This window comes from Dasypus novemcinctus, chromosome 30 (genome assembly GCF_030445035.2).
Source record: "Dasypus novemcinctus isolate mDasNov1 chromosome 30, mDasNov1.1.hap2, whole genome shotgun sequence".
In the NCBI taxonomy this organism is placed as follows: domain Eukaryota; kingdom Metazoa; phylum Chordata; class Mammalia; order Cingulata; family Dasypodidae; genus Dasypus; species Dasypus novemcinctus.
The window spans coordinates 41,051,009-41,078,356 of record NC_080702.1 but is presented as its reverse complement, the minus strand read 5'-3'; the positions used below and the strand labels follow the sequence as shown (position 1 = coordinate 41,078,356).

At 37.2% G+C, this 27,348-nt stretch overlaps 1 protein-coding gene across 1 annotated transcript; it reads left to right on the top strand.

The window, feature by feature from the left end:
- Window positions 1-13,115: 13,115 nt before the first annotated feature.
- LOC105746784 (olfactory receptor-like protein OLF4) lies at window positions 13,116-14,124 on the top strand. The gene has a single exon (XM_058290411.1). It carries the CDS (start codon window positions 13,126-13,128, stop codon window positions 14,122-14,124), a length of 999 nt encoding a protein of 332 aa, XP_058146394.1. The 5' UTR covers window positions 13,116-13,125.
- Window positions 14,125-27,348: the final 13,224 nt, after the last annotated feature.

The following is a 27,348-nucleotide window of genomic DNA, read 5'->3' as shown; positions in this document are numbered from 1 at the left end:
CCATGCACTTTCTTGAACTGTACATGCATTTCTTCTATAGGTTTGGGAAGTTTCCAGCTATTATTTCCTCCAACATCCCTTCTTTTCTCTTTCTCTTTTCTTCTCCCTCTGGGATGTCTATGCTACATATGTTTGAGCATTTTGTGTTTTTGTTCAGATCCTTAATTCCCTGCTGTTTTTTTTTCCCTATCTTTTTATCTGTCTCTTCTATTACCTCTTTGATTTTAGATGTACTCCTTTCCACATTGATAATTATTTCCTCTGCCATTTCAAATATGCTGTTATGTGCTTCCGAAGTATTTTTGATTTCTTGGATTGGGCCTTTCATCACCATCATATCTGTTATCATTTTATCTATGTCCACAATTTCTTCAGTATGTTCTCCCAGTGTCTTCTCAATATCCTTAATTTCTTCTTTCACTCCATAATTGGTCATGATATTTGTTTGGACAGCCCTGATTAGTTGTTTCATGTTCTGCATCTCCTCCTGGTTTTTGGTTTGTTCATTAGACTGTGACATATTTATCTGTTTCATAGTATGGCTTATAATTTTTTGTTTATATTTAGGTACCTCTTTATCTTGATGGATTTATTCAGTTGACTGTTTTCTCCCTCTATTCTAGGCTTTTATATAGTTGCTGTATGTGTGTTTGTGTGGTAAGTTTTCTCTTTGACACTTTGCTGATCTAATTGTTTTCTTGCTGCTATGTTCCCTCGATAGAAAAAGATTAGGTCCAGAGAAAGGTAAAGAGGTAAGAGAAGAAAAAGAATAATAATAGTAGTAGTAAAAGGAAGGAGAGGAACCATATAAGACATAGGAAGGTGAATAATTTATTTATCTAAGAAATGCAGTGGGATAAGATAATAAAGTGGTATACAAACAATTAAATTAAAAAAACAAATAGAGAAAAAATATCTAGAATGAATATAAATGGCCAGAATGATAAGAAAGGGAAAGAGGAGAAAAAAGGCAGTAAGAAAAAAGTTTAAAAAAAGAAAACAGAGAATAGAAGAGATAGAAATAAAAACAAGAAAAATTGAAGACTAAACAATCAGAGTTGAAATTAGGAAGAAAAACCGTAAGCAGAAGATAGGAAGATGAAAAAAGGAAAAGAAATAGCATATGTAGGCAAAATTAGTATACAGACCAAAGGAGAAACAAAGGAAGGGTATATATAGCAAACAAGAAACAAGACAGGAGCACCTAAATAAAATGAAAAGGGAGTGTGGGTAAAAGGAGATTTTAAAAAACACACAACAAACAAACTCTCAAGCAAGCAGTCAAACCAAAACTTAGAAAAAGCAGCCTTCTCTCTTAAACACCTGAGGAGCTTCTCAAGGTGGTGGTGTTTATCAATTGCCTTGAAATCTGTCTCCACAGATTTTGGATTGGGGTTTGGCAAGTAAGCTAAGTTAAAGTTAAAGAAATGAAACTTATTTTTTAAAGAAAAATAAGAGACCCAGGAGAAGCTAATTCAGAAGTATTATCTATGTGTTCCCCATCATAAGGTATCAGATGGGTGTTTGATAATCCTGCAGATCACTCACTACTCTAAGAGAGCTGGGAATTGAGCCAGAGACCTTGTGTTTTCGAGGCAGATACTCCTCCACTAAGCTAAATTTTCTGATGGATCTGATAGCTAGAGAGCTATCCAGTCGCATTCCTTAGGACAGGTTTGACTCCTTCAGTTGGGTTGATTCCTGGTGATTAGGACCCTGTGTGTCCCTGCTCCTTTATATTCTTATTAATTTCTCTCCCAGGGCAGCAGAATTCAATAGCCTGTGTGATGGGATCCCCACTTACCTTTCCTGGTCAGGTTGAGTTCTCTTCTGAAATACAAATGCGACACTGGTATCTGAACTCTCCATAGAGAAATGAATCTCAACTCTTCCAACATCCCCCTCCACCTAGGAGGCCCTTGGAAGGGTATTAAGCATTTCCTACTGCCTGCCTCCCTTATAGAATTTGGAATTTTGATAGCTTACAGCACTAGATTAGTGAATCACCTGATCCTGCCCTCTCCAAGCCCAAGTTCCTCTCTCTCAGGTGGGCAAGGTAAATGTCTGCCTGTGCTGATTAACCTTGCCCCTCCTCCTGGGGCTCCCTGTTGCTAGCTGGTATGCTTTCTAAAGTTTAAAGGGGGTCCAGGTAACCAAACCCTCTGAAAGGAAGCGCCCTCCACCCTTTGCCAGATAGCTCTTACTCCCAAGGAATGCTCCTTCTTGCTCCTTGGCTGGTGGGAGTGAAGGTTTTTGCAGCAGCTTTTTGCCTTGAGGATAGGGCTTAGCAAACCACCATTTCCAGCCAGCAGGGTGAGAAACTCATGGTTTTCCCTTGGGCTTTCTTTTAAGATTTATTTTTTATTTCTCTCCCTCCTCACCCACCCCCAATTGTCTGCTCTCTGTGTCCATTTGCTGTATGTTCTTCTGTGACTGTTTCTATCCTCATCAGCAACACCTGGAATCTGTGTTTCTTTTTGTTGCATCATCTTGCAGTGTCGGCTCTCCATGTGTGTGGCACCATTCTTGGGAGGCTGAACTTTCTTTCACACTGGCCAGCTCTCCTTACAGCGTGCACTCCTTGTGCATGGGGCTCCCCTATGTGAGGGACACCCCTGTGTGGCATGGCACTCCTTGTGAGCATCAGCACTGCACATGGGCCAGCTCCACATGGGTCAGTGAGGCCCAGGGTTTGAAACATGGACCTTCCATGTGGTAGGCAGATGCCCTATCCATTGGGCCAAATCCGCTTCCTTCCCTTATGCTTTTTATGTCTTTGTCCAGTTCTCTCCAGATTGATGTCCTGATGTCTCCTGCTTTGTCAGTTCCCAAAACAGCTCAATCGGGCAGGATCTTGCACCTCCTCAGCATTTTTTTGTACGAATGCTAGTGAGTGCCCACTTACACTGACACTATCTTTCTCCCATCTCATAGTTATTTCTATTCCCCATTTTAAAAAAAGATTAGTTTATTTATTCCATCTTCCCTGGTTGTTTGCTCTTGCTGTCTACTCTCTGAGTCCATTTGCTATGTACTTGTCTACTCTTTAAGAGGCACTGGGAGTGAACCTAACTGAACAAGCAATCTACTGTGTGGGAGAGATGTGCTCAATCACTTGAGCCGCCTTAGCTCCCTGCTTTGTTGTGTCTCCTTGTGTCATTTTGTTTCAACTGCTTGCCAAGCCTGTCCAATTGACAGGTCACTGTCTTGCTCTTCTCCAGGAGACACCAGGATTCAAACACAGGAACTCCCATTTGGTAGGCAGGTGCGTAATGATTTGAGTCATACCCACTTCCAGGATTATATGGTTTATGAATGTGTTTCAATACCATTGATTCTAAAAGCAGTGTAGGTATATTGGCCACTGCCAGCTAAATATTTTTTTCAGGTAGTTATCTCAGATATTAGGGAAAAAAAAAGGTGTTTCTATATAAACCCACTGTATTCTCTGTGAGTTAGAAAAAGGCTAATGCTTCATTCATCACCTGATGTCAGAGCCATTATTTAGAATGGAAAACCAGAGTGGCATTTTCAGGTTAGTAATTGTTCAGAGCTTGTGAACCCACTTTACTATTATAGAATCTCAAACTCTTCAACATTGACAAGTTTGTCAAATCTTCAGCTCATATTTGAAATCTATACAGCAAGGTCTCTATTATCTTTATTTTGTGACTAAATGAATTATTTATGTCAGGCAAGGTTAGGGATGAATTTAAAAGAAGGGAAATTTATAAGTTTGAATGACTATATAATAAAAGAAAGATCACAATCAATATTATATCTAAAAACTGGGGGAACTATAAAAAGTAGGACAAACTGAACTTAAACCTAATTGAAGGAAGGTAATAAGAAATATATGAGTGGAGGGAAATGAAATAGAAAATGCAAAAAACAATTGGTAGATCTAATGAAATTAAAAGTACTTGGAAAGATGATAAATTTGCAAAGATTTAGTTAGATTGGAAAAGAAAAAGAAACACGCAAATTATTAAAATATAAAATGAATTTGGTGACATTGCTAGATATTGTAGGTATTACAGCAATTATGAATGAATACTATGAAGAATTGTATGCCAACAATCTAGATAATATAGAAGAAATGCACAAATTCTTAGAAACACACAACTTACCTAAATTGACTCAAGAAAAAAGAGATATTCACAGACTTACAACAAATTAACAAATTCAATCCGTATTTAAAACCTCCCAAAGGGTACTTATTTGGGGTTGAAGCTTACATTCACAAGGCCCTAAAGAGTCAAACCCAAGGTATTAGAAGAGGTACTTTTTGACCCCAAGTCTGTCGCCATGTGTTGATGCAAGATAGTGGACAATGTCTATGAGGGTTCAGCCTTCCTCCTTCCTCTTAAGACTTTGTGGCTCCAGCCTCTTTAAATCTTCAGCTTTGAACTGGCATAAGGCTCATCTCTCTTCCTGGAGATCATCTCTTTCTGGCCTCAGCTGCTATGCTCTCTCCACAATGTCTGCTGTAGACCATCACTCATCTCTCTTCCCAGGGTCATGCCTATGGAGCACTCTCTCATCCTGCACATCTGCTCCTGTGTGTCTCCTTCCAAATGAGAGTTTGTTTTATCAGACCAAGGGGACTATGACTCATTACTGAGACACATTCTAAAGATGTGGTTGGATCAAAGCCCTAATCATAACAGAATTTAATCAGACAGCTGAATCCAATAAAATGAAAGGGTCTGATCATCCCAGAGGATCAGACAAGTTTACAAACATAATCTATATTTCTTTTTGGAATTCATAAATATTATCAAACTACCACCCCCAAGATGCAAGGATTTTCAGCATAAGAAAATCAATAAAACGCATAACATAATTATTGGGGAAATCATGTGAAAATTTCTATTGATGAAGGAAAATCACATGAAAATCTCTGTTGATGTAGAAAATGCATTTGACAGAATCCAATGCATTTTCACAAAAAACACTCAGAAAAATAAGAATACAAGGTACATTCCTCAACATGATAGAGTTTTATATATATGTGTGTGTGTGTGTGTGTGTGTGTGTATGTATATGTATACATTGTATAATACTAGGCTAAGTTTCAATTTTACAAGAAAAGGTTCATATATATAATCATCAATATGAGGGGCCTGGAGTAATGGTTGTTCTTCCTTCACTATTCACTCTCCTTGTACAGAGGAGATTCTTGAAGTTCTATTAAAGTGTAGAAGGACACCCCAGGATGGGAGTTCAATTTTCTTTCTGTTATTATGTGGGTTTCCACCCACTTAGAGTATAACCAGTGAATACTTGAACATATTCATATGCCTTGGAGGCATGTCCGAGTTGCACCCCTCCACACATTTCCTATCACTTACAAGCCACACCAAATATCCTCCTTTGCCACAGTTGTGACGATTCTATGATGTAAAAACTCTCCGAAATCAAAGCCAACAAAATACTCAATTAAAATTAAAAAGAAAATGAAATAATAGCTATAAAAATAACAAATATAATACAAAATAATTTTAAAAATTGAAATAAAATCTTTTTTAGAAATTTCCTCTTTCATCACTGTAAGATTTGTTGTCTTTTTTTATTGACTTTGTAATAATATTACGTTAAAAATATATATATATATGAGGTCCCATTCAACCCCACCACCCCCACCCCACCTCTCCCCCCCCCAGAAACACTCATTCCCATCATCATGACACATCCATTGCATTTGGTAAGTACATCTTTGGGCACCTCTGCACCTCATGGTCAATGGTCCACATCATGGCCCACACTCTCCCCCATTCCATCCAGTGGGCCCTGTGAGGATTTACAATGTCCGGTGATTGCTGCTGGAGCACCATCCAGGGCAGCTCCATGTCCCAAAGACGCCTCCACCTCTCATCTCTTCCTGCCTTTCCCCATACCCATCAGCCACCATGTCCACTGTTCCCAATCCAATGCCACCTTTTCTATGTGGACATTGGATTGGTTGTGTCCATTGTACCTCTATGTCAAGAGGAGGCTCAGATTCCACATGGATGCTGGATGTTGTCTTTTATATACAATGACAATTTCTTCCTTATATTTCCCAAGTGTCTTATTTTTTCTATTTTATCTTCAAAGAAGATTTAGGTTACAAAAAAGTCACAGAGAAAATATAATGTATTCCCATATACCCCATGAAAAATACCTTGATCAAATGGAGTAAATATTAAATACACATAAATTTCCTTTTTCATTAGTGTGGAACATTCATTGCATTTGATGAATACATTTTGCAGCACTGCTACACAGCATGGATTATAGTTTGCATTGTAGTTTATACTTTCTGTCAGTCCATTCAGTGGGTTATGGCAGGATATACAATGTCCTGCATCTGTCCCTGCAGTAACATTCAGGACAATTCCAAGTCCCCAAAATTTCCACATATCACACCTCCTTTTCCTTCTCCCTGCCTTCAGCAACAGCTGTGGCCACTGCCTCCAAATAAGTGATAGAGTTTCTTCTATTGCTAGAGTCACAATAATCCTATTGTGACTCTAGCAATGAAATCTTCTTGAGTGTGGGTGGCTCCATTTGTGAAAACCATCTCAAGAGGAGAAAGATCAGCAAAATAAGATATTTTACTGTATCCAGAATCATTGTACCGAATCAGCAACAGGGAAATCAATATGAAACCTGGCAATAATAGAGCCCACCCCTTGAGAGAGATGACCTCCTCCTGGGATGTAGGTGTCCACAGGGATAAAAGATGAATATGGAGCTCCAAACTGTCAAAAGGGACAAAATTGATGCAAGTTTTCCTTCTGCTTTCCTTTCTTACCTCCAGAGAAGTAAATATCTCAGGGGATATTGAGACAAAAGAATACTTCATTAATGCAGCTCATGGGAATGGAACCTCTAATTGCTCAGAAATTCTGACTATATAAAATTTACTTTATTAACCTCTGGTGAAGAGAAAACACAATTTGTCTTTTAGAGATCTCGAGACTGTTTTGATCTCCCTTTTCTTCCTGGGAGTAGAGCTTCCAACTTCATCCATCATTCAAGGAAGAACCTGCATTGACGAACTTAGACCCTGTCTTGATTATTTCAGGATGAGTTATAGAACCTTCACAGGTACTGAGGGGAATGTATTTTGGCTCCATGAACCCCTTTTATTGGTATAAGCTATAAGGACATCAACAGGTTATGAGCATAGAGAAAGCTTAAAATACAGAAGTCCTGCCTTATTAAAAAGGCTGTGTGGAAATAGATAGCTGATACACTAAAATATTTTCTTTTTCCAAACTGTCTCCTCTTACCTCTCCTTTTGGGTATTCCCACTCTCAGCAGCATTTTTCCATGTTTCACTCATTCTTCTTTCTCTTCAATTGTTGAACGTATGTGTTTAACTGCATTCATTCATTTTCTCTTTTAGTCATAAAACCAATGTTTAGTCATCGATTACTTCATAATGAGCTATAAACATTATTTCAGGAATAGAGAAATGAGTAAGACATTGGTCCTCATATTAAAGAAATTACATCCAAATGGGGTAATACACATACAAATGAATATATCCTGTATCTTGAGGTGGCTCTGAAATCCTGGTGAAGTGGATCAAAAAGTACAGAATTATCCTGTGGAGGTTAGTGAAGACATCACAAGGAACCTTTCATTGTAATGACACTTGAAGGATTTAGGGTAATTTCAGGAAGAGAAAGGGGTAGAAGTAAACCAAGAAGTGATGACAGGGATACAAATGTACAATCAATATAACCATTAGGTTTGGTGAGGTTTTAAAAATAGTTCTTAATATCTGATGGACAATGAAGGGCAGGGACTTAAAAAGGGATACATGAGCCTGGCTGGGTGGGAAGGAGTCAGAGAGCAGAGAGCCTTGTGTTTTGTCCACAAAATGGATATTTATGTTTGGAGTTATTGGAGAGTCAGTGCTGGTTTATAGAAGGTGATGATCATGAAAAGTCTTGCCCTGAGGAAAGCTCACGCTGGGTCAATGTGAGTATTGCTCTTGTTAAAACCCCACATTGATGATAAGAGTTGGAAATTGCACCATGGACATGGGGATGGAGGTGTGAGGACTGAATCTGTTTGGGGTTGAATCATAATGTGTAACATATTGGCTATTAATACTGGGCACAATATCATACATTTTATATTCATTATTTAATTCTTTCAATCATTCCACGAAATCGGTTTCACTATTCTAATTCAAGGGATGAAGAATGCGAGATTGAGCACAGTGTTATATTCTTGTACAAGGCATGTAATTGTGTCTGGATTGAATCTTGGCATTCCAAGTTCCTAGGATTTTGCATTAAACTAATTAAAAACTTAATATATTAGAACAGAGTTAGATGTATAGAAAAATTTCAAGGACGTTAGAGATAGTTTCCAAGAACATCTCACCCCCTTCACACTGTTCTTAACATCTGCCATCCAAAATAACACCTTACATTTATTTGTCATAGCTCTTTATCCTTTTTGATTGTGGCATCTTCTCAGGCTATCCTTGTTTTTGACAACTTGGATAGTTTTGAGGAGTGGAGATTAGGTATACTGTAAAGTCTCTTTCAGTATTTTCTGATGTTCTATTCATAATTAGATTTTGTTTATGAGTTTTTGGAGGAAGACACCTGAGATGAAGTGTCATTTTAAACACATCCTACCCAGGGTGCAGCCGATCAAAGGGACTTATCACTATTGAGGTTGACCTTGATCAGCAGTGTTTTGAGGTTGCCCAGTATTAGGTTCTTCATTTCTCATCCTTTCCTTTATCAACTTTGGAAAGAGTCATGAGGAGGTCTTCAGAAGTGGAAATTTTGTTCCCGGGGCTAGAGAGTAATGTATGTATATCAATTATTACATTCTTCCACATGAGATATTTACCTCTTGTTATTTACTTAATCAATAAATTAGTTATTTCAGGATGGACTCATGACACTTTTTTCATACTTTGGGTTGTGAAACAATACTACTTTTTTTCTTGTTGTTCAATTTTTCCACTTTTAGCCATAGGAACTCTTTCAGATTCACCCTCTTTCTCTCGGAGTGGTTTACTTTAGTGACTATTTACTCATTGATACTACAAGATTTGCCAGATATTTCTTGCATATTTCTATCCTACAGCTGTTTTCTCCAAGAAGACATTTATTGGAGAATGGTGCTAAATTGTAAGTTCCGGGCACTATATGTGCTCCTTGCTACTGTGGACTCTAGGTCCTCTTGGCAGAGAGTGTAAGGTATACATGTATATGTGTGTATACTAAGCTTGTACCTATTAATGTATAAAAATGTGTCTACACACAACCATCATTATCTTTGTTCACCTACACATGAGTTCATTCTGTTGTATCTAACTCTAAACCACTATCACATAAAGCTTTCTAGCCTCCTCCTCTTATTTATCTTTAAGCTTCCATTTCACAGTGAGAAAAATATTCCCTCATCTGCCATCTTTCTATGGATTTCTTGATTCCAGTGTATAGGGTTTGAATTATTAAAATTGTTAATCCATACATGGTGGAATGCTACTTTATTAAATGGTGTACAATCTTTATGTATAGTTTCTTTGACTTCATTTTATAGGCTCCATTCATATCTAATATTACGTTTTCAGCACCTTTGTGCTCAGCCCCTACTGTTAGGGCAATTATATATTTGCTATATATTAGGTAGATTTGCAACATTTTCATTCTATCTGGCATTCACTTGACCTTTTAAATGAATTTCACTTGCATACCTAAAAGGCACTCTTTGTGTTGTCAAGTTTAATGTGTTTTAACAAAGGGATAATGTCATTTGTCTACAACTACAGTATTACAAAGAACAGATTCGCTGCTCTAAAAATTCCCTTGTATTTCACCTATTAAAATCTTCTCTCCCCTCAGTCCTGTAGCAACTAGAGAACATTATATTCGCATTTCTTTTTTTCATATCCAGAAGGTAATAAAATTGATACCAACATATGCAGCATTTAAAAACTGTTTTCTTTTAATTAGCAATGATTATTTAAAATTCATCCATATCAGTTTTGGCTGGATGGAACATTTCTCTTTATCTCAGTAATGTTCCATTGTATAGACATAGCACAATGAGTTTACCTATGAAGCTATTGAACATGATATTTTTCGCTTTCAGATTTGGCAATTACAAATACAGCTTCTCTAAATATTCATGTGTGGCCTTTTGTGAGGACTCCAGTTTTCATATCAAGCACATTTACACCTAAAAGGACAATTGCTGGATTGTATGATAAGACAAAGTTTAGTTTTACAAGAAAATGCTAAACTGTCTTCTAGCTGATCCATTTTATGTTCTCACTACCAATGAATGAAAGACGTATTGCTCCACATACTCAACAGCAATTGGTATTATCAGTGTTTAGTTTTTTTTCATCTTTTAATAAGTGTGTGATGATATATCATTGTGGTTTAATTTTGCAATTTCCTAAAGATGAATGATGTTTTTATCTTTTAAAAGATGTTTATTTATTTATTTTAATTTTTAAATTTTAGCATAGGTTTAGATTACATAAATGTCACATAAAAATATAGGAGTTTCCATATGCATCACCCCTTCTCCCTCCCATTCTTTCCCATATTAACAAATTCTTTCATTAATGTGGTTAATGTTACAATTGATGAACACATATTGAAGCAACTCTACTAACCGTGGACTATAGTTTATATTAGAGTTAACTGTGTGTCCTGCACTATTTTAGGTTATGACAAAATATTTAATGGCCTGTATCCATCATTGCAGTATCATGCAGGACAATCCCAATGTCCTGAAAATACCCCCATGTTACACCTATTCTTCCCTCTCCCTCCATTCAGAATCTCTGGTGGCCATGGCATTTATAACAATGTCAAAAGTTCTTCCATTGCTAAAATTATAAGTCATAATAGAAAAACAGTAAGTCTATTTGGTCCCTTGTTCATTCCCCAAGTTTGAGGATTTTGTGATGGCGATGCCCACTATGTTACTAATGGAGAGGGTGCTTAGATTTCATGGGGAATATGGATGGAACTATCTTGCTTGCAGTTGCAAACACTCTTTGTTCCTTGGAATGGGCATTGTCCATTATCATCTCCTTGTTAGTTGTCCTGGGTAGGATCAATGAACTGGAACATAGGTGTGGAAACTCTGCTTAGATTATGGGTTCAACTGGCACATTAAGAGACCAAAGATTTAAGAATCTGTGACACATGATTAGTAAGTATACTGCTAATTTTACATTCAAATAAAATGTACAGAAGAGCTCCATATTGGGAATCTACAATTGATTCTAACTCTTTTACTCTGGAGAGTATAAATTTTAAGTTAAGGCCTACTGCCAAGGTGCTGAATTCCTAACATGATCTGCACTGCTTATAGTGTCTAGATGTCTCTAGAGCCATCAGGAGCACTGCTGTTTTAGGCACTGTTTAGTGTAGCAGTCAGATTCTGCTAAGATATGTATAACTGTCACCTCTGGAATGACCTTCTGACTCAATTTGAAATCTTTTAGTCATAAAAACTCATTTGTATTTAATATTTCCTCCTTTTGGTCAAGGTCTTTTTCCAGATGCATTGGTGGTTGACACTTGGTGATAGTACCAAGGTGCTTGTGAGTTTGAGTTTCTTTTTGTATACTTATTTGGGAACTGTATATCTTCTTTTTTTTTTTTATGGATGTTTTTTACATGTTGATCTTATACCCTGTCACTTGACTGGACTTGTTTTATTTATTTTTTTGTTTCTAATAGTGTTTTAGTGGGTTCTTTAGGATTTTTTAAAAAGATTTATTTATTTATTTATTTATTTCCCTCCCCCCTCAACCCCGGTTGTCTGTTCTCTGTTTATTTGCTGAGTCTTCTCTTTGTCTGCTTCGGTTGTTGCCAGTGGCACGGCAAACTGTGTTTCTTTTTGTTGCATCATCTTGTTGTGTCAGCTCTCCATGTGTGTGGCATCATTCCTGGGCAGGCTGCACTCTCCTTCACGCTGGGAGGCTCTCCCTACGAGGTGCACTCCTTGCACGTGGGGCTCCCCCACATGGGGGACACCCCCGTTTGGCATAGCACTCCTTGCATGCATCAGCACTGTGCATGGGCCAGCTCCACACAGGTCAAGGAGGCCCGGGATTTGAACCATGGACTTCCCATGTGTTAGACGGACGCCCTAACCACTGGACCAAGTCCGCCGCCTGTATATCTTCTTATGTTAGGATTCAATTCAGATCTTTTGCCCATTTTTCAATTCAGCATTTGTTTTCTTATTTTGTGGTGCTAATAGTAATTAGTACATTTGTATACGAATCATTTATCCAATGAGCTTGTAAATACTTTTTCCAAAACTGCAAATTTTCCTTACATCCCCTTATCAAAGTTTAACCCAAAACCGCAACTTTATGTTTGAATAAAAACTAATTTATAAAGTTTAACCTATCATGTATTGTGCTTTGATTACTATATCTAAAACTCACAACCCTAATACAGGCCCCTAGATTTTCTTCATCTTTTAGTCTAGCACTTTTACAATGCATTTTACTTTTAAATGGCATGATTCACTTTGATTTGATTTTGTGAAATGAATAAAATCTGAGTCTAAGTTCCTTTTTTCTTTGGCATGAGTACATCTTATTGTTCCAGCACCTCATCTTGAGAAGACCATACTTCCTAACTCAAATTGCCATTTTCCTCTGTGAAACATCAGTTGACCCCATTAATGTGTGGTCAATTGTCTATTTCTTTAAGAGGATACTGTTTAATTATTGTGTTTTTATAATAAGCGTTGCAACCAGGTAATATGGTTTCTACAACTTTGTTCTTCTTTACTATTTTGTCAAAGGATGCAATAAAGATTGGTCATAATGTTGGTTGTTTAAAATAAAGTCTGAGAGAATTTAGCATGGAAAATATTGCTTTGACAAAATGTTTTCTATTAAGGACAAAGATTTCTAGTCAGAAAAACTATCAAGGAGAAGCAAGAATAAGTTCTCCCTGACATTTTCAGATAAAGATACTAGATCTATCTAAAAACAGTAAAAATATTAACTTAATATATTTATAGTACAAACCATACCATTTATTATACTTTTCTGCTAAGTGCTTGTGGCTAAAATTGCATTGCTCTGATACCTCTTCCAGGAAATTCATCATCTACATGGAAACAGAAAACCAAACATATGTTTTAGAATTTGCCCTCTTGGGGCTCTCAGAAGATACAGAGGTGCAGCCCCTCCTGTTTGGCCTGTTCCTCGCCATGTACCTGGTCACCTTCATTGGGAATCTGCTCATCATCCTGGCCATCATCACTGACTCCCGCCTCCACACACCCATGTACTTCTTCCTTTCTAACCTGTCTTTTACAGATATCTGTTTCACTTCCACCACGGTACCAAAGATGCTGCTGAACATCCAGATAGGCAGCAAAATCATAACTTTTGAAAACTGTCTCATCCAGTTGTATTTTTTCATACTTTTTGCACAATTAGATAACTGCTTCTTGACTGCAATGGCCTATGACCGCTTTGTGGCCATCTGTCACCCACTGCACTACACAGTCATCATGAACCCCCAGATCTGTGGCCTCCTGCTACTGACCTCCTTGATATTGAGTGTTTTCATCTCACTTTTACATGTTTTAATGGTTTTGCGATTGTCTTTTTGTACAGAGTTGGAAATCCCCCACTTTTTCTGTGAACTTAATCAGGTGGTCCAATTTGCTTGTTCTGACACCTTCCTCAATGACCTAGTGATATATTTTGCATCTGGACTTCTGGGTGTTATTCCACTCACTGGGATCCTTTTCTCTTACTATAAAAATATATCCTCTATTTTGAGAATTTCTACAACCGAGGGCAAGTATAAAACATTTTCTACTTGTGGGTCTCACCTCTCAGTAGTGACCTTGTTTTATGGTACAGGTCTTGGAGTATATATTAGCTCTGCTGTTTCTCAAAACTCAAGGGCAAATGCAATAGCCTCAGTGATGTACACTGTTGTCACTCCCATGCTGAACCCGTTTATCTACAGTCTTAGAAACAAGGACATAAAGCAGACATTTAAAAAGATGAGAATCACTCTGTCTATAAAATTATACTTTGTCTCAAGTTTACAAAAGTGCTCACGATTAAGAGGTCAAACCCTAGATACTTTATAAGTGTATAGAGAGATAATTCGTTGTTTTCCTAATAACAGAATTCTATTTATTTAATTTTTATATACCAAGGACACCTGATTCTTTTTTATTATTTCACATCATGTGTTCTCTCATTGTATTCCCTGAAATTAAGTTTGAAAGCAAAAACTGTTGCCTGGATTTTCAGTAGTAATGTATTTCATACAGGAGATGCAGTATATATAAATTATAGCAGATTCTGGATGAATAAAGATGTACTGCAGGCATGCCAGATGAAAGAAACTGCTTGTGTTTTACAGTTTTAGTGAAAAATAAGCTCTCATAGCAAAGACTGTGTATTAGCTAACAAGTGTCCATTCACTGGTTCCTGAAAGAGGTCCTTCCTGAACTGCAGACATCATCTGCCTGGTTTACAATAACCCAATTCCATCTCTAATATGTGCCTTTCTCCTGCACATTCCCGATCATAAGTTAAGTGAGATTGCAATCAACAACACAATCTCTGATTTTTCAAACATTCATGGTCTCAATACTTTCTATCATTCTTCCAGTGATGTAAGGTTGACATTTAAAAATTATTTTCATAGTTGAGGAAATTTTCTGGAAATTTCTTTCAGCACTCCCTACAATAATAGTCCACATACACAGATCATAAAAAGCAGTGTGTGTTTTCCCCATTTCCCACTATATATTATTCTACTATTAAACCCAGATATTAGGACATCATTTCAGATTTTTATGTAGGCTTGCTCTTTTCTTTCTGTGGTAGACAAAGGTGAATACTTCATTCATAAAGAAATGTCTGTGCTATGACTAAAAATGGCACACCAGAGTGGCATTTTGGAATCAGTGATTTCTCTGAGCCAATTGACATTTTTAAAAAATATTCATAATTGGTTATATTTTGTATTCACTTTGCATTCTTTGGGAAAGCAATGAATTTATTTTCAACTGTAATTTATTGCCACACAAGTTCAGACTATGATGTGTCATATGCACATCAGAACTGCAATCTTCAGGGAAAGATATTTAATTCACACGGTATTATATAATATCTTTGTTTTGTTTGCACCATTATCTGATTATTAAAAATATTCAGCCTTTCATTTCTGTCTGGAATTCTCTCCAGTGAAAGTAAGAGCCCCACCTTATTTCAACATTACTTGAATTAGGATTCTCAGTAAAATCATTTATCACAAAAATCATTCAGTTTGTCAAAATATTTCCTAGGTGCTTTCTTTAGATGATACAGCAAACAATATATTGTGAATTAAAAATGAATCTTTTTTTTTCAAGCTATACATATACAATTGTGTATATTTATCCAGTGGAAATAGAATCACTGGTGTTATCACTCCAAACAATTTGATGTATCAATTCCCAGACTGATGCCCTGCAAGACTTATATTTTTTTTCCTAAGCTATGTTTTTTTAATTAAAAATGTAACATTCAAATATTTATTGTGGAATCAGTTCTTGTGCAAAATTGTTCATAGGAAAGGCTATTGTCAAAGTGAAATATCTTTCCAAAATATAAGCTTTTAAGAATTCTGACTTTAGACCACTGATCATTATAAGTACACTTATTATTCAGGCAATGGAAGAACTTTCATCATTGATATAAAGGCAGTGGCCACAAGAGGCTCTGAGGAGAGGGACAGGGAAGAATAGGAGTAATGTAGGGTCATATTGGAGACATTGGACTTCTCCTGCATGACAATGCAATGATGGAAACAGGCCATTATACATTTTGACATAACCTATAAAGTTGTGTGAGACAGAGTGTAAACTGTAATCAAAACTAGAGTCTATGGTTAGTAGCAACACTTTCCCCATTTACTGGATGACAGAAAAACAAGACAGAAAGTGGGAGAAAATGCTGCTTAGAGCCATGTACCCTAGTGACTTCATACCGTTTCATGAAGACTCGATGGTGGATGCCAAACTTACTTGCACTTTGAGTGTATTTATGGACAGAGGGTGATTGCATATCTTTCAAAATCCCCTAGAACTTCCCCTGTTGCCTTTCTAAATACCTAGCTATTATATTGATTCATAAGATAAGATTTTTATTAAGCACATGCCAACTGTGAGTGATAGAGACGTTCATGAATCTTTTATATTCTCCTGGAACTTATGTTCTTACCTAGGTCCTTTCTTATATCTCCATTCCTGCATTTTCTATTTTTATTTAAAAAAAAATGCATTCCTGGTTTTGTCAGTAGATTTTTACTCTTCTCCAGGACCCTAAAATACGTGGAAACAATAATGATTCACTCTAAACTGAGGGTATACATTTGTTCTCATGGGAAACTATATTTATTCCATAATAATCTATAAATAAATGGCTACAAGAAAAAAAACATCATATTGTCTGCTATCGGTGAAACTTAACTGCAGTTTAGTTTTTTTTTTTTAAAGGAAAACTTGGAAAGAGTCTGTAAAACATAGATTTCAGCTAAAGACACTTCCATAAATTCAGTGTGGGATAAATACCAGGTCACAGAGGGAAAAACTAGATTGTTTTTGTTGTTTTTATCCTGGAGAATTTGGAGACTTAGTTACTATCTGTAAACCATGAAATGTATGTTTATAGAAGGAGAACAAGACTTATTTTGAGTGAGCTCAGATCTGTTAAATTGTATTACATTTTGTGAGTAGAATAATTATTTTGGGAACCTATCATGAGAAATTTAGAAAAGATGAACACTGTTAATTGAAGATTAACTGCCCAGAGTGGGTGAAGTGAGAATAAACATCCTCAGTTCCAAGGAACATCATTTCAACTGGGACACAGTCGAAAACTGTAACAGAGCCTTACCTCTTATACTGCATCATGATAATGTAGCTAGTGTCTCAGTGAGTATGTTTCAAACCTAGGGACAATGATTCCGTCCACCACTACCAAGACCTGATTTTCCAATAGAAGCAAATTCTAGAGGAACAATATTAAATAAGGAGGTCCCTGGAATTCTGGACATCTAAAGAAAGTATAGAATATAGAGGTCCTGTATATGTAAAAAACAAAACAAAACAAACTAATACACGGGATAACATGGATGAAACTTGAGGCCCTCATATTGCGTGAAGCAAGTCAGGCATTGAAAGACAAATGCATGACTTCTCTGATATGAAATAAGCAAATTGAGCTGTCTCAGAGAGCTAGAGACTGGAAGATAAGCTTAAAGGAAAGAAAGGATAGAGGAATGTTGTGAGGCATCACCCATATGGGCAAAATCTATGATAAAGTGGAGGTGAAGTATATGGTCTAAAATGAAAACCATAATGTAAAGCATAATGTAATCAAAAATGTATGAAAGTGTACAATATAAAATGTAAACCATAATATAAACCATTTGTAACCATGCTTAGTAGTTATGCTTCAATATTTGTACATTAATTGTAGTAAATGAAGCATCCACATGTAGAAAGATCATTGCTGAGGAGATAGGAAGATGGGGAAGACGTTGGTTCTGTGGGCGTCTCCTGTATTCTGTAAGTGACTTTACTGCAACCTAAAACTTTTTTGAAGACAAAATAATACAAAAAAGATGTAAGATCTACAGTGTCCCGTAATTGCCCCAGGGCCCACTGGATGGAACGTGAGAGAGTCTGGGCTATGATGTGGACCATTGACTATGGGGTGCAGTGATGCTCAGAGATGAACTTACCAGGTGCAATGGATGTATCACGATGATGGGAGAGAGTGTTGCTGTGGGGGGAGTGGGGGGCGGGGGTGGTGGGGTTGAATGGGACCTCATATATTTTTTTTAATGTAATTAAAAAATAATAATAATAATAATAAATAAATATTTTTTTAAAAAAAGATGTAAGACATTGAGGAAGAAATGGAAGAGATTGTCTTGACACTGTACATAGAGGGCAAGACCTCTTACAATAAAGAAAGGTAAAATGCCAAGCATTTTTTATGATATTTTTCATTTTTTCAATACCTCAATTTATTTTTTACTTTATTTTAGTTTTTCTAAATTATTATGTATTTTATTTCTAATCTAAAACCTATCATTACAATTTCATTTACCTATTAATATAATTTAGCGATATATTATGTTTCATTTTTGAAGAAGTTTTGGACCTCAGAGGGGTATTCTATGGCAGGGTAGGAGCATTTGTGTGGGATGTCATTGACGGGGATGCATGGGTGGGAGGGATTTTTCCAGGGGATGCATATAGGGTATATAGAAATGTTCAGATATTCATTGGGTATTGACATAGTGGATAAAATTTCACACTACAAATGAGTGAATGCTGAGTTCCCATCCTGGAGAGCTTTGTTGCATTCTCCAGTGGAAGAGCAACAATCCTCCAGGTGCAAGGGCTAAGACTATTGAAGAAGAATGGCCCAGGGGTGGGACCTTGATACTGATGACTATGCTTACGATCCCGTGTGCTTAAAATTTCAACTTGGCCTGGAGTTGCAGGATGCCTAAGATTTACCTCCTGAATCCCTCCATATTGCTCAAATGTGGCAATTCTCTAAGCCAAACTTGGCATGTAAATGCATTACCTTCAGCCCACTGTGGAACATGAGTACTGGGGATGAGCCTCCCTAGTGCTGAGGGTTTAAAACAAAGCACCAGTTTGAGATGCAACTAGTAAAAGACCTTAAATAAAAGATAGAAATGATAAAGACAAATGTGTTCATATGATTAAGAGACCTCAAAATGAGTCAGGAGTTCATCAGATGGGTCACACTTATGCATGTCTCAGCAGGAACTCAGAGACAGCCAAAGTAGATACGACTCCAAGTAATGATTCTCCTGTTGGTTACAGAGACGTCCAGGTGCTATGGTCATGGCAGGTATTTCTGAAGTTTAGTGCCTTGCCAGTGGGCCCTACTTTGGAATTTGTGCTCCTGACTGTGATGGCGGTAGACTCAGATGTGACTTCTCTATACATGCCTCTTCTGTCACATTTGCTGAACTTCTGGTTGGTGTTGGGGTTGGTGTATGCCCAGGAGACTTTAATCTCTGGACTGTCCATGTGCCAGTTGGACCCTAAGCCTCAGCAGAGTTGGAAAACTTACTCTCCAGTTCTTTGGAATAACCCAGGTCAGCTAAAAAGGAGGTGAGATCAGTCAACCACCACACCAAGGAACCGAAAGAGACTACAGTCAAAAGCAGAATACCATTCACCAGTCATGGGAGATCTAAGACCCCTCTTGATTTATTTACTTATTTTTTTAATGTCATTTTGAACTTTATTTTTGGACATGTTGCATGTTTTAAGACCCCTCTTGATTTGAAGGTCAGTGGGTACTCCCACCCCAATGTCCTCAGGACAGAGGAATAAAATATGGATTAGAGTGGACTTACTTGTATTCTACTATAGAATTATTGTTACTCTAGGAATGGAAGAAATTGTATCATTGTTGTGGAGACAGTGACCATGGGATTTCCTGAGGGCAGGGAGTTTGAAAAAGGTGTGATATAGGGGCATTTAGGGACTTGGAGTTGCCCTGAACGATATCGCATCAACTGATGTAGGACATTATATATCCTGCCATAACCCTCTGAATGGCTGTCTCCTAAGGATCTAAACAGGCACAAGTTTGCATTGTGTTTTTCTTTCTTACCTCCAGAGAACTGAACAGCTTATGGAGCAGAGAGAAAAAAGAATACTTCATTAATGAGGCTCATGGGTATGAAATGCTGAAAGACCTGTGTGGCAGTTGGATAGTACTTATGAATTCCAAAAAGAGATTTAGATTTTTCCCCACATTATCAATGTCTTTCATTAGTGTGGTACTTTCATTGCAACTGATGAACACACTTTGGAGCATGGCCACTAAACCCATATTACAGTTTACATTGTAGTAAACACTCTCTCCCACTCAATTCTGGAGGTTATAGCAGGATATATAATGGCCTGTATCTGTTATTGCAATGTCATTTAGGTCAATTCCCATTTGTGAAAATGCCCCCATATTACACCTCTTTTTTCCTACCCCTGCCTTCAGCACCTCCAGTGGCCTTTGTCTCTACATCAATGATATAATTTCTTCCATTACTAACATCACAATAAGTCTGTAGGAGAATACTAGTAAGTCCACTTTAGCCCATATTTTTCACTAATCCTGAGGATTCCGGATTGGTGATGCCCATTCTACCTCTAGTTGAGAGGGAGCTTCAATCCCATATGGCTGATAAATGGGATTCTCCTTGCAGCTGTAGACCCTCTTGATTCCTTGGTGTGGTTGTTGTCCTTCCTCACCTCCTCGTTAGCTGTCCCTGGTGATTCCAATCATATGGAGTGTAGGTGTAGCAATTATGCTGTGACTCAGGGCCCAGGTGGCACATGGACAGCCTAGAGATTCAAGTCTCTTGGACATAAACCTACCACCTTCAGCCCCAACTATAGGTTCAATAAAAGGGACAAAAGAGGTATGTGCAGAGAAGTCATATCTGAGCCAACTCAGTCACAATCAGAAACACAAATTCCAAAGTAGAGCCCACTGGCAAGGCACAAAACTCCAGAGCTATCCACCATGATTGTAGGACTTGGTTCCTCAGGAGAACTCAGGAGCCCCGCTATTTGAGGTAGTGTTTACTTTGACTGTGGATGAGATCGTGGTGAGACTCGCATATATGTTACCTCTCTGATGAACTCCCAGCTCACTTTGAATTCTCTTAGCCATATAAACTTAATGGCCACTAGTCTAATGGGTGTAACATGGTATCTCTTTGTAGTTTTGATCTAATAGCTAGTGATTTTGAGGATCATTTCATGTCCTATTTAGCCATTTGTATATCTTCTTTGGAGAAATGTCTATTCAAATCACTTGACCATTTTTAGATGAGCTGTTTTTCTTTTTGTTTTTTGAGATTTTTTTTTCTTTATATATGCTGGATATTAAGATCCTATCAGAAATATGATTACCAAATATTGTCTCCCATTGTGTAGGATGTCTTTTCACTTTCTAACAATCTACTTTGAGGTGCAAAATTTGTAATTTTGAGGAGGTATCAGTGATCTATTTGTTCTTTTGCTGCTCATGATTTGGATGTGAACTTCATGAAACCATTTCTTATTACAATGTCCTGTAGATGCTTCACTAGATTATCTCCCAAGGTCTTTACGGTCTTGGCTCTTATATTTAGATCTTTTATTCATTTTGAGTTGATTTTTGTATAAATTGTGAGATGGTGTTCCTCTCTTATTCTTTTTTAACTTCTTTATTTTTTAAAAATTACATTAAAAAATATAAGAGATCTTGAAAAAAACCCCATCCCCCGCACCCCACTCCTACCACATCAACAAACTCTTTCATCATCGTGGCACTTTTATTGCATTTGGTGAGTACATTTTGAAGCACTGCTGCACCACATGTATAGTGGTTTACATTGTAGATTATGCTCTCTCCCAGTCCACCCAGTGGGCATGGCAGGATATACAGTGTCCATCATCTGTCCCTGCAGTACCACCCAGGACAACTCCAAGGCTTGAAAATGCCCCCACATCATATCTCTTCTTCCCTCTCCCTACCCTTTGCAGCTAGCATGACCAGTTTCTTCACATCAATGCTACAATTTCTTCCATCACTAATCACAATTGATCCATAGTCAAATATCAGTAAGTCCACTCTAATCCATACTCTCTTCTTCCATCCTGTGGACCCTAGGATGGTTATGTCCAGAGTCCCTCTATATCAAGATTCCAGTTTTTCAAGTACCATTTGTTGAAGAGATCATTCTATCCCAGTTGAGTCTGTTTGATGGTCTTATTGAATATCTGATTACTCTATGTGTAAGAATCTGTATCAGAGCTCTCAATTTGATTCCATTGGTCAGTATGTCTATCCGTGTTTCAAAAACATGCAGTTTGACCACTGTATCTTTGTAGAATGTTTTAAAGACACAAAGTGTGACTCCTCTGATTTCATTTTTCTTTTGCAATATGTCTTTGGCTATTTGCGGGTGCCTTGCACTTCCAAATAAATTTCATAATTACTTTCTCCAATTCAGTAAAAATTCAGTGTTGATTTCTATGGGAATTGTATTAAATGTGTAGATCACTTTGGGTAGGATAGATATCTTAATGAAGTTTTGTCTTCCCATCCATGAAGAGGGAATATTCTTACATTTATAATAAGTCTTCTTGGATTTCCTTTTTTTTAAATTATTTATTTATTTTTAAAAATTACATTAAAAAAATATGAGGTCCCATTTAACCCCACCGCCCCAACCCCCCACTCCCCCCGCAGCAACACTTGCTCCCATCATTGTGACACATCCATTGCACCTGGTAAGAACATCTCTGAGCATCACTGCACCCCATAGTCAATGATCCACATCATAGCCCACACTCTCCCACGTTCCATCCAGTGGGCCCTGGGGGGATCTACAATGTCCCGTAGTTGTCCGTGAAACACCACCCAGGACAACTCGACGTCCCGTAACCGGCTCCACCTCTCATCTCTTCCTCCCATTCCCCAAACCCAGCAGCCACCATGGCTACCCTTCCCACACCCATTCCACATTTTCTCTGTGGACATTGGATTGGTTGTGTCCATTGCACATCTATGTCAAGTGGGGGCTTAGATTCCACATGGATACTGGATGCACTCCTCCCTCTTCCAGTTGTAGACACTCTAGGCTCCATGGTGTGATGGTTGACCTTCTTCAACTCCATGTTAGCTGAGTGGGGTAAGTCCAATAATTCAAAGTGTAGGAGCTGAAGTCTGTTGAGGCTCTGGGCCTGGGTGTCATATTATCAGTCCAGAGATTCAAATCCCCTAAATATATCTTAAACCCCAGCACCTATTACAATTCCTATAAAGTAGCATGGAAGTCTTGTGAAAAGAGATCCCCTCTGAGTCCAATTCCATCATGCAGAAACACAGGCTCCAAAGAAGGGCCATCTGCCATGACAGTGAACCCCATCTGCCATGACCCTAGAAACCGTGGGTCTCTTTATCCCTCAAAAGAACCAATACCTGGGGTTGTATCTACTTTGTCTGTCTCTCAGACTCTGCTCAGTTGTGCACAAGGGTATTCCTTCTGACAACCTCCAGACTCTTTTTTAGAGACTCACAGCCTTATAATCTCATTTCTCCTTTCCATTTCCCCCTTACATTAGGTCAATCAGCATTTTGAAGTCATGTTATTATATGTAGACAGGGATATTCTGCTGATCCGTATTGAACCTTTAATTCAAGGTCATTTTCTAGTTGTATCTTCAGCTGGTATGTGGTAGTGGTCCCTCAGTGCCAGGGAGCCTCATCCCCGGGTGTCATGTCCCTCGCTGGGGGGAATGCACTGCATCTACATGATGAATTTGGCTGTGAGAGTGGCCACACTTGAGTAACATGAAGGCTGTCAGGAGGAAACTCCCAGACACAGTGCTACTCTAGGTCTTGTTCTTATTGCAGGTGTACAGGCTCAAAAGCATAGCCATTAGGATCAGGAGCCCACTGTTGGACCCTCCTTCCTTCCTGGTTCTTGCCGTTGCACCTGGGGGACTGCCGCTGCTCCTCCAGGGTCCACAACAGTTGGATTTCCTTTAACAGGGTTGTGTAATTTTCTTTGTAGTAATTGTTTACATCTTTAATTAAATTTATTCCTAGGTATTTGATTCTTTTATTTGCTCTAATAAATGAGATGTTTTTTGAGATTTCCTCTCAAATTGCTCATTATTTGATGTACAGAAATGCTATTGATTTAGTGCATTGAACCTGTGACATTACTGAAATCATTTATAAGCTCTAGAAGCTTTGATGTAGATTTCTCAGGGCTTTCCCTGTATAGGATCATGTCATCTGCAAATAACGGAACTTTGATTTCTTCCTTTCCAATTCGGATGCCTTTTATGTCTTTTAATTGCCTAAGTGCTCAGGTAAGTACTTCTGCCATAACATTAAATAAGAGCAGTGGTAGTGGGCATTCTTGTCTTGTTCCCAATCTTAGAGGGTAAACTTTGAGGATTTCAGCATTGCATATGATGTTAGCTGTGAGTTTTTCATATATGACCTTGGTCATTTTGATGCAGTTTCCTTCTATTATGTTCCTTTGCAGTGCTTTTATCAGGATAGTGTGCTGTATTTTGTCGAATGCTTTTTCTGTGTCTATAGAGGTGATCATTTGATTTTTTTATCTGTTTATGCAATGTATTAAATTGATTGATTTTTTAAAAATTTAAACCATCCTTGCTTATCAGGGATGAAACCCACTTGATCATGGTGTATAATTCATTTGATGTACTGTTGAACACTATTAGCAGGTATTTCGTAGAGGATTTTAACATCTAGGTTAATTAGAAAGATTGGCCAATAATTTTCCTTTCTTGTGGTATATCTTTTTGGCTTTGTTATTAAGGTAAAGTTGACATTATAGAATGTGTTAGGCAATTTCCTTCTACTTCTATTATCTCGAAGCGCTTAAGCAAGGTTGGTGTTAGTTCTCTACAGAAATTTTGGTAGAATTCACCTGTGAAGATGTCTACACCTGGGCTCTTCTTACTTGGAAGGTTTTTGATGACAGATTCTATCTCTTTATTTGTGATGTTTCTGTTAAATTCATCAATTTCTTCTTTCATCAAGGTAGACTCTGTGTGTGTTTCTAAGAATTTGTCCATTTCCTCTGAGTTAAACTTCTTGTTGGCATATAGTTTTTCAAAGTATCCCCTTATGTTATAATTTATTTCTGTGGGGACAGTGGTGATTTCCCCTTCCTCATTTCTTATTTTCTGTATCTTCATCTTCTCTCTTTTTTTCTTTATTGGACTAGCTAAGAATTTGTCAATTTTATTGATCTTCTCAAAAAATCAGCTTTTGGTTTTGCAAATTTATTCTAGTGCCTTTTTATTTTATATGTCATTTAGTTTTGCTTTCATCTTTCTACTTCATTTGGTGTTTGTTGTTGTTTTTCTAATTCCCAGGTGTGCAGGTATGTCTTCAATTTTAGCTTTCTTCTTTTATATATATGCATTTATGGATATGAATTTCCTTTTCATTACAGATTTTGCTGCAACCCATTAAGTTTGATATGTTGTATTGTCATTTTCATTTGTTTCAAGGTAGTTACTAATTTCTTTTGTAATTTCCTCTTGCCCAGTGTTTGTTGTAGAGTGTGGTTTAATTTGCATTTCTTTGTGCCTACTCTGGTTTTCTGACCCTTGTTAATTCCAAGCTTGATTCCTTTTTAGTCACGTAAATTATTTCTTATATTTTCAATCTTTCTGAATGCGATGAGAGTTGTTCTTTGGCTTAGAATGTTGTCTATATTGGAGAACGGTCCATGTGCACTCAAGAAGAAAGTTTATCCTGCTGTATTTGGATGTACAGTTCTGTGTATGTCTATTAGTCCTGACACACTAATATATTATTCAGAGTGTTTGTTTCTTTATTGATTCTATGTTGAGACATTTTCTCTAATCATGATAATGGTGTCTTAAAGTCCCCCAAAATGATTATAGAAGCATCTCTTTCTTAGTTTTTCCAGTTTTTGCCTTATGAATTTTGAGGTCTCTTGGTTAGGTGCATAAATGTTTATGACTCTTCTTTCTTCTTGAAAGATAACTAATATAGATACTAATATAGATAGTATATAGATAGTATATATCTATAGATATCTATAGATAGTATATAGATACTAATATAGAGTCCATCTTTAGCTCTTAAAATAATTTAAAGAGTATTTTGTTCAAAATTCATATAGCTACTGCTGCTTTATTTGGTAGTTCTTTGCTTTAAAATAGTTTTTTAGCCATTCACTTTCAGATGCTGAATCCCTGAGTCTAAGGTGGGTTTCTTTTTGTTGTTGTTTTTAATTAATTAATTAATTAATTAATTTTATTCTGTTTTGTTTTTGTGAGGATATCTCATCGGAGATGGTATAATTATTTATTTGTTTGTTTATGTATGTATTTATTTATTTTAATTGGCTTTTTAAAAAAGATAAATAGATCGCTCTAAATATTACATTAAAATACTTAAGAGTTTCCCATATAGGCAACTCCCCAAACCTCCACTCTGCCCACATCAACATCCCCTTTCATCAGGGATGCATATTCATTGCATTTGGTGAATATATCCTGGAGCACTGCCACACTGCACGAAACGGAGTCTACCTTGTAGTGCACCCTCTCTCCCAATTCATCCAGTGGGTTAGGGCAAGATAAATAATGTCCTGCATCTGGCCCTGCAATGTCATTCTGGATAATTTCAAGTCCCAAAATTGCCCCATGCCACAATCTTCCTCCCTCTCCCTGCCCTCAGCAACTCCCATGGCCACCATTTACATATCTATGATACAATTTTTTCCATTGTTAAACAAATTACTAAAAAGCACATAAAAAGTACATAAAAGGATATACAAATTGCTATAAAGTGAATGAAAGGATACTAACATCACTAGCTTTAGGGAAGTGGAAATAAAACTACAAAGAGATTTACACCCATTAGACTGGTGGCTATTAATAATACAGAAGACTACAAGTGTTGGTCTGAATGTGGTGGAATGAGAAACCTCATCCACTGCTGATGGGAATGTAGAAGATCCAGCCATTCCGGAGGATAGTTGGGTGGTTCCTCACCAAAATAGTCTTAGATGTGCCATATGACTCAGCAATTCCACTGCTGTATATATACGCAGAAGAACTGAAAACAAGAACATGAAGTAATATATGCACAACAATGTTCATAGTCACATTATTCACTATTACCAAAAGTTGGAATCAACCCAAAAGCCCATCAATAGATGAATGGATAAACACAATGGAATACTACTCAGCTGTAAGAAGGAATACAGTACTAACACATGGGATAACATGGATGAGTCTTGAAGACCTTATATTGAGTGAAGCAAGCCAGGGAGTGAAGGACAAATACTACATGACCACTCTGCTATAAATTAAGGTTGATTTCTTGTAGACAGCATATTGATGGTTTATATTTCCTTATCCATTTTTCCAATCAGTGTCTCTTGACTGTTGAGTTAATCCAATCATATTTAGCATTATTACTGTCAAGGAATTACTTACATTAGCCAAACTTTCTAGGGGTTTGTGTATGTCATATGTGGATATTTAATCTTTTTGAATATTTTTTTTCTTAGACTCTTCTTCAAATCTCTTTCTCTCCTTTTTTCTTTCCTTTTAACATGCTTCACCCTGTTCAGTATTTCTTGAATGGCAGGTTGCTTATTGGTATACTAACTTAATTTCTGTTTATCTGTGACTATTTTGAATTCTCCAGCATTTTTATTTGTTAAAACACTGTATTGATTA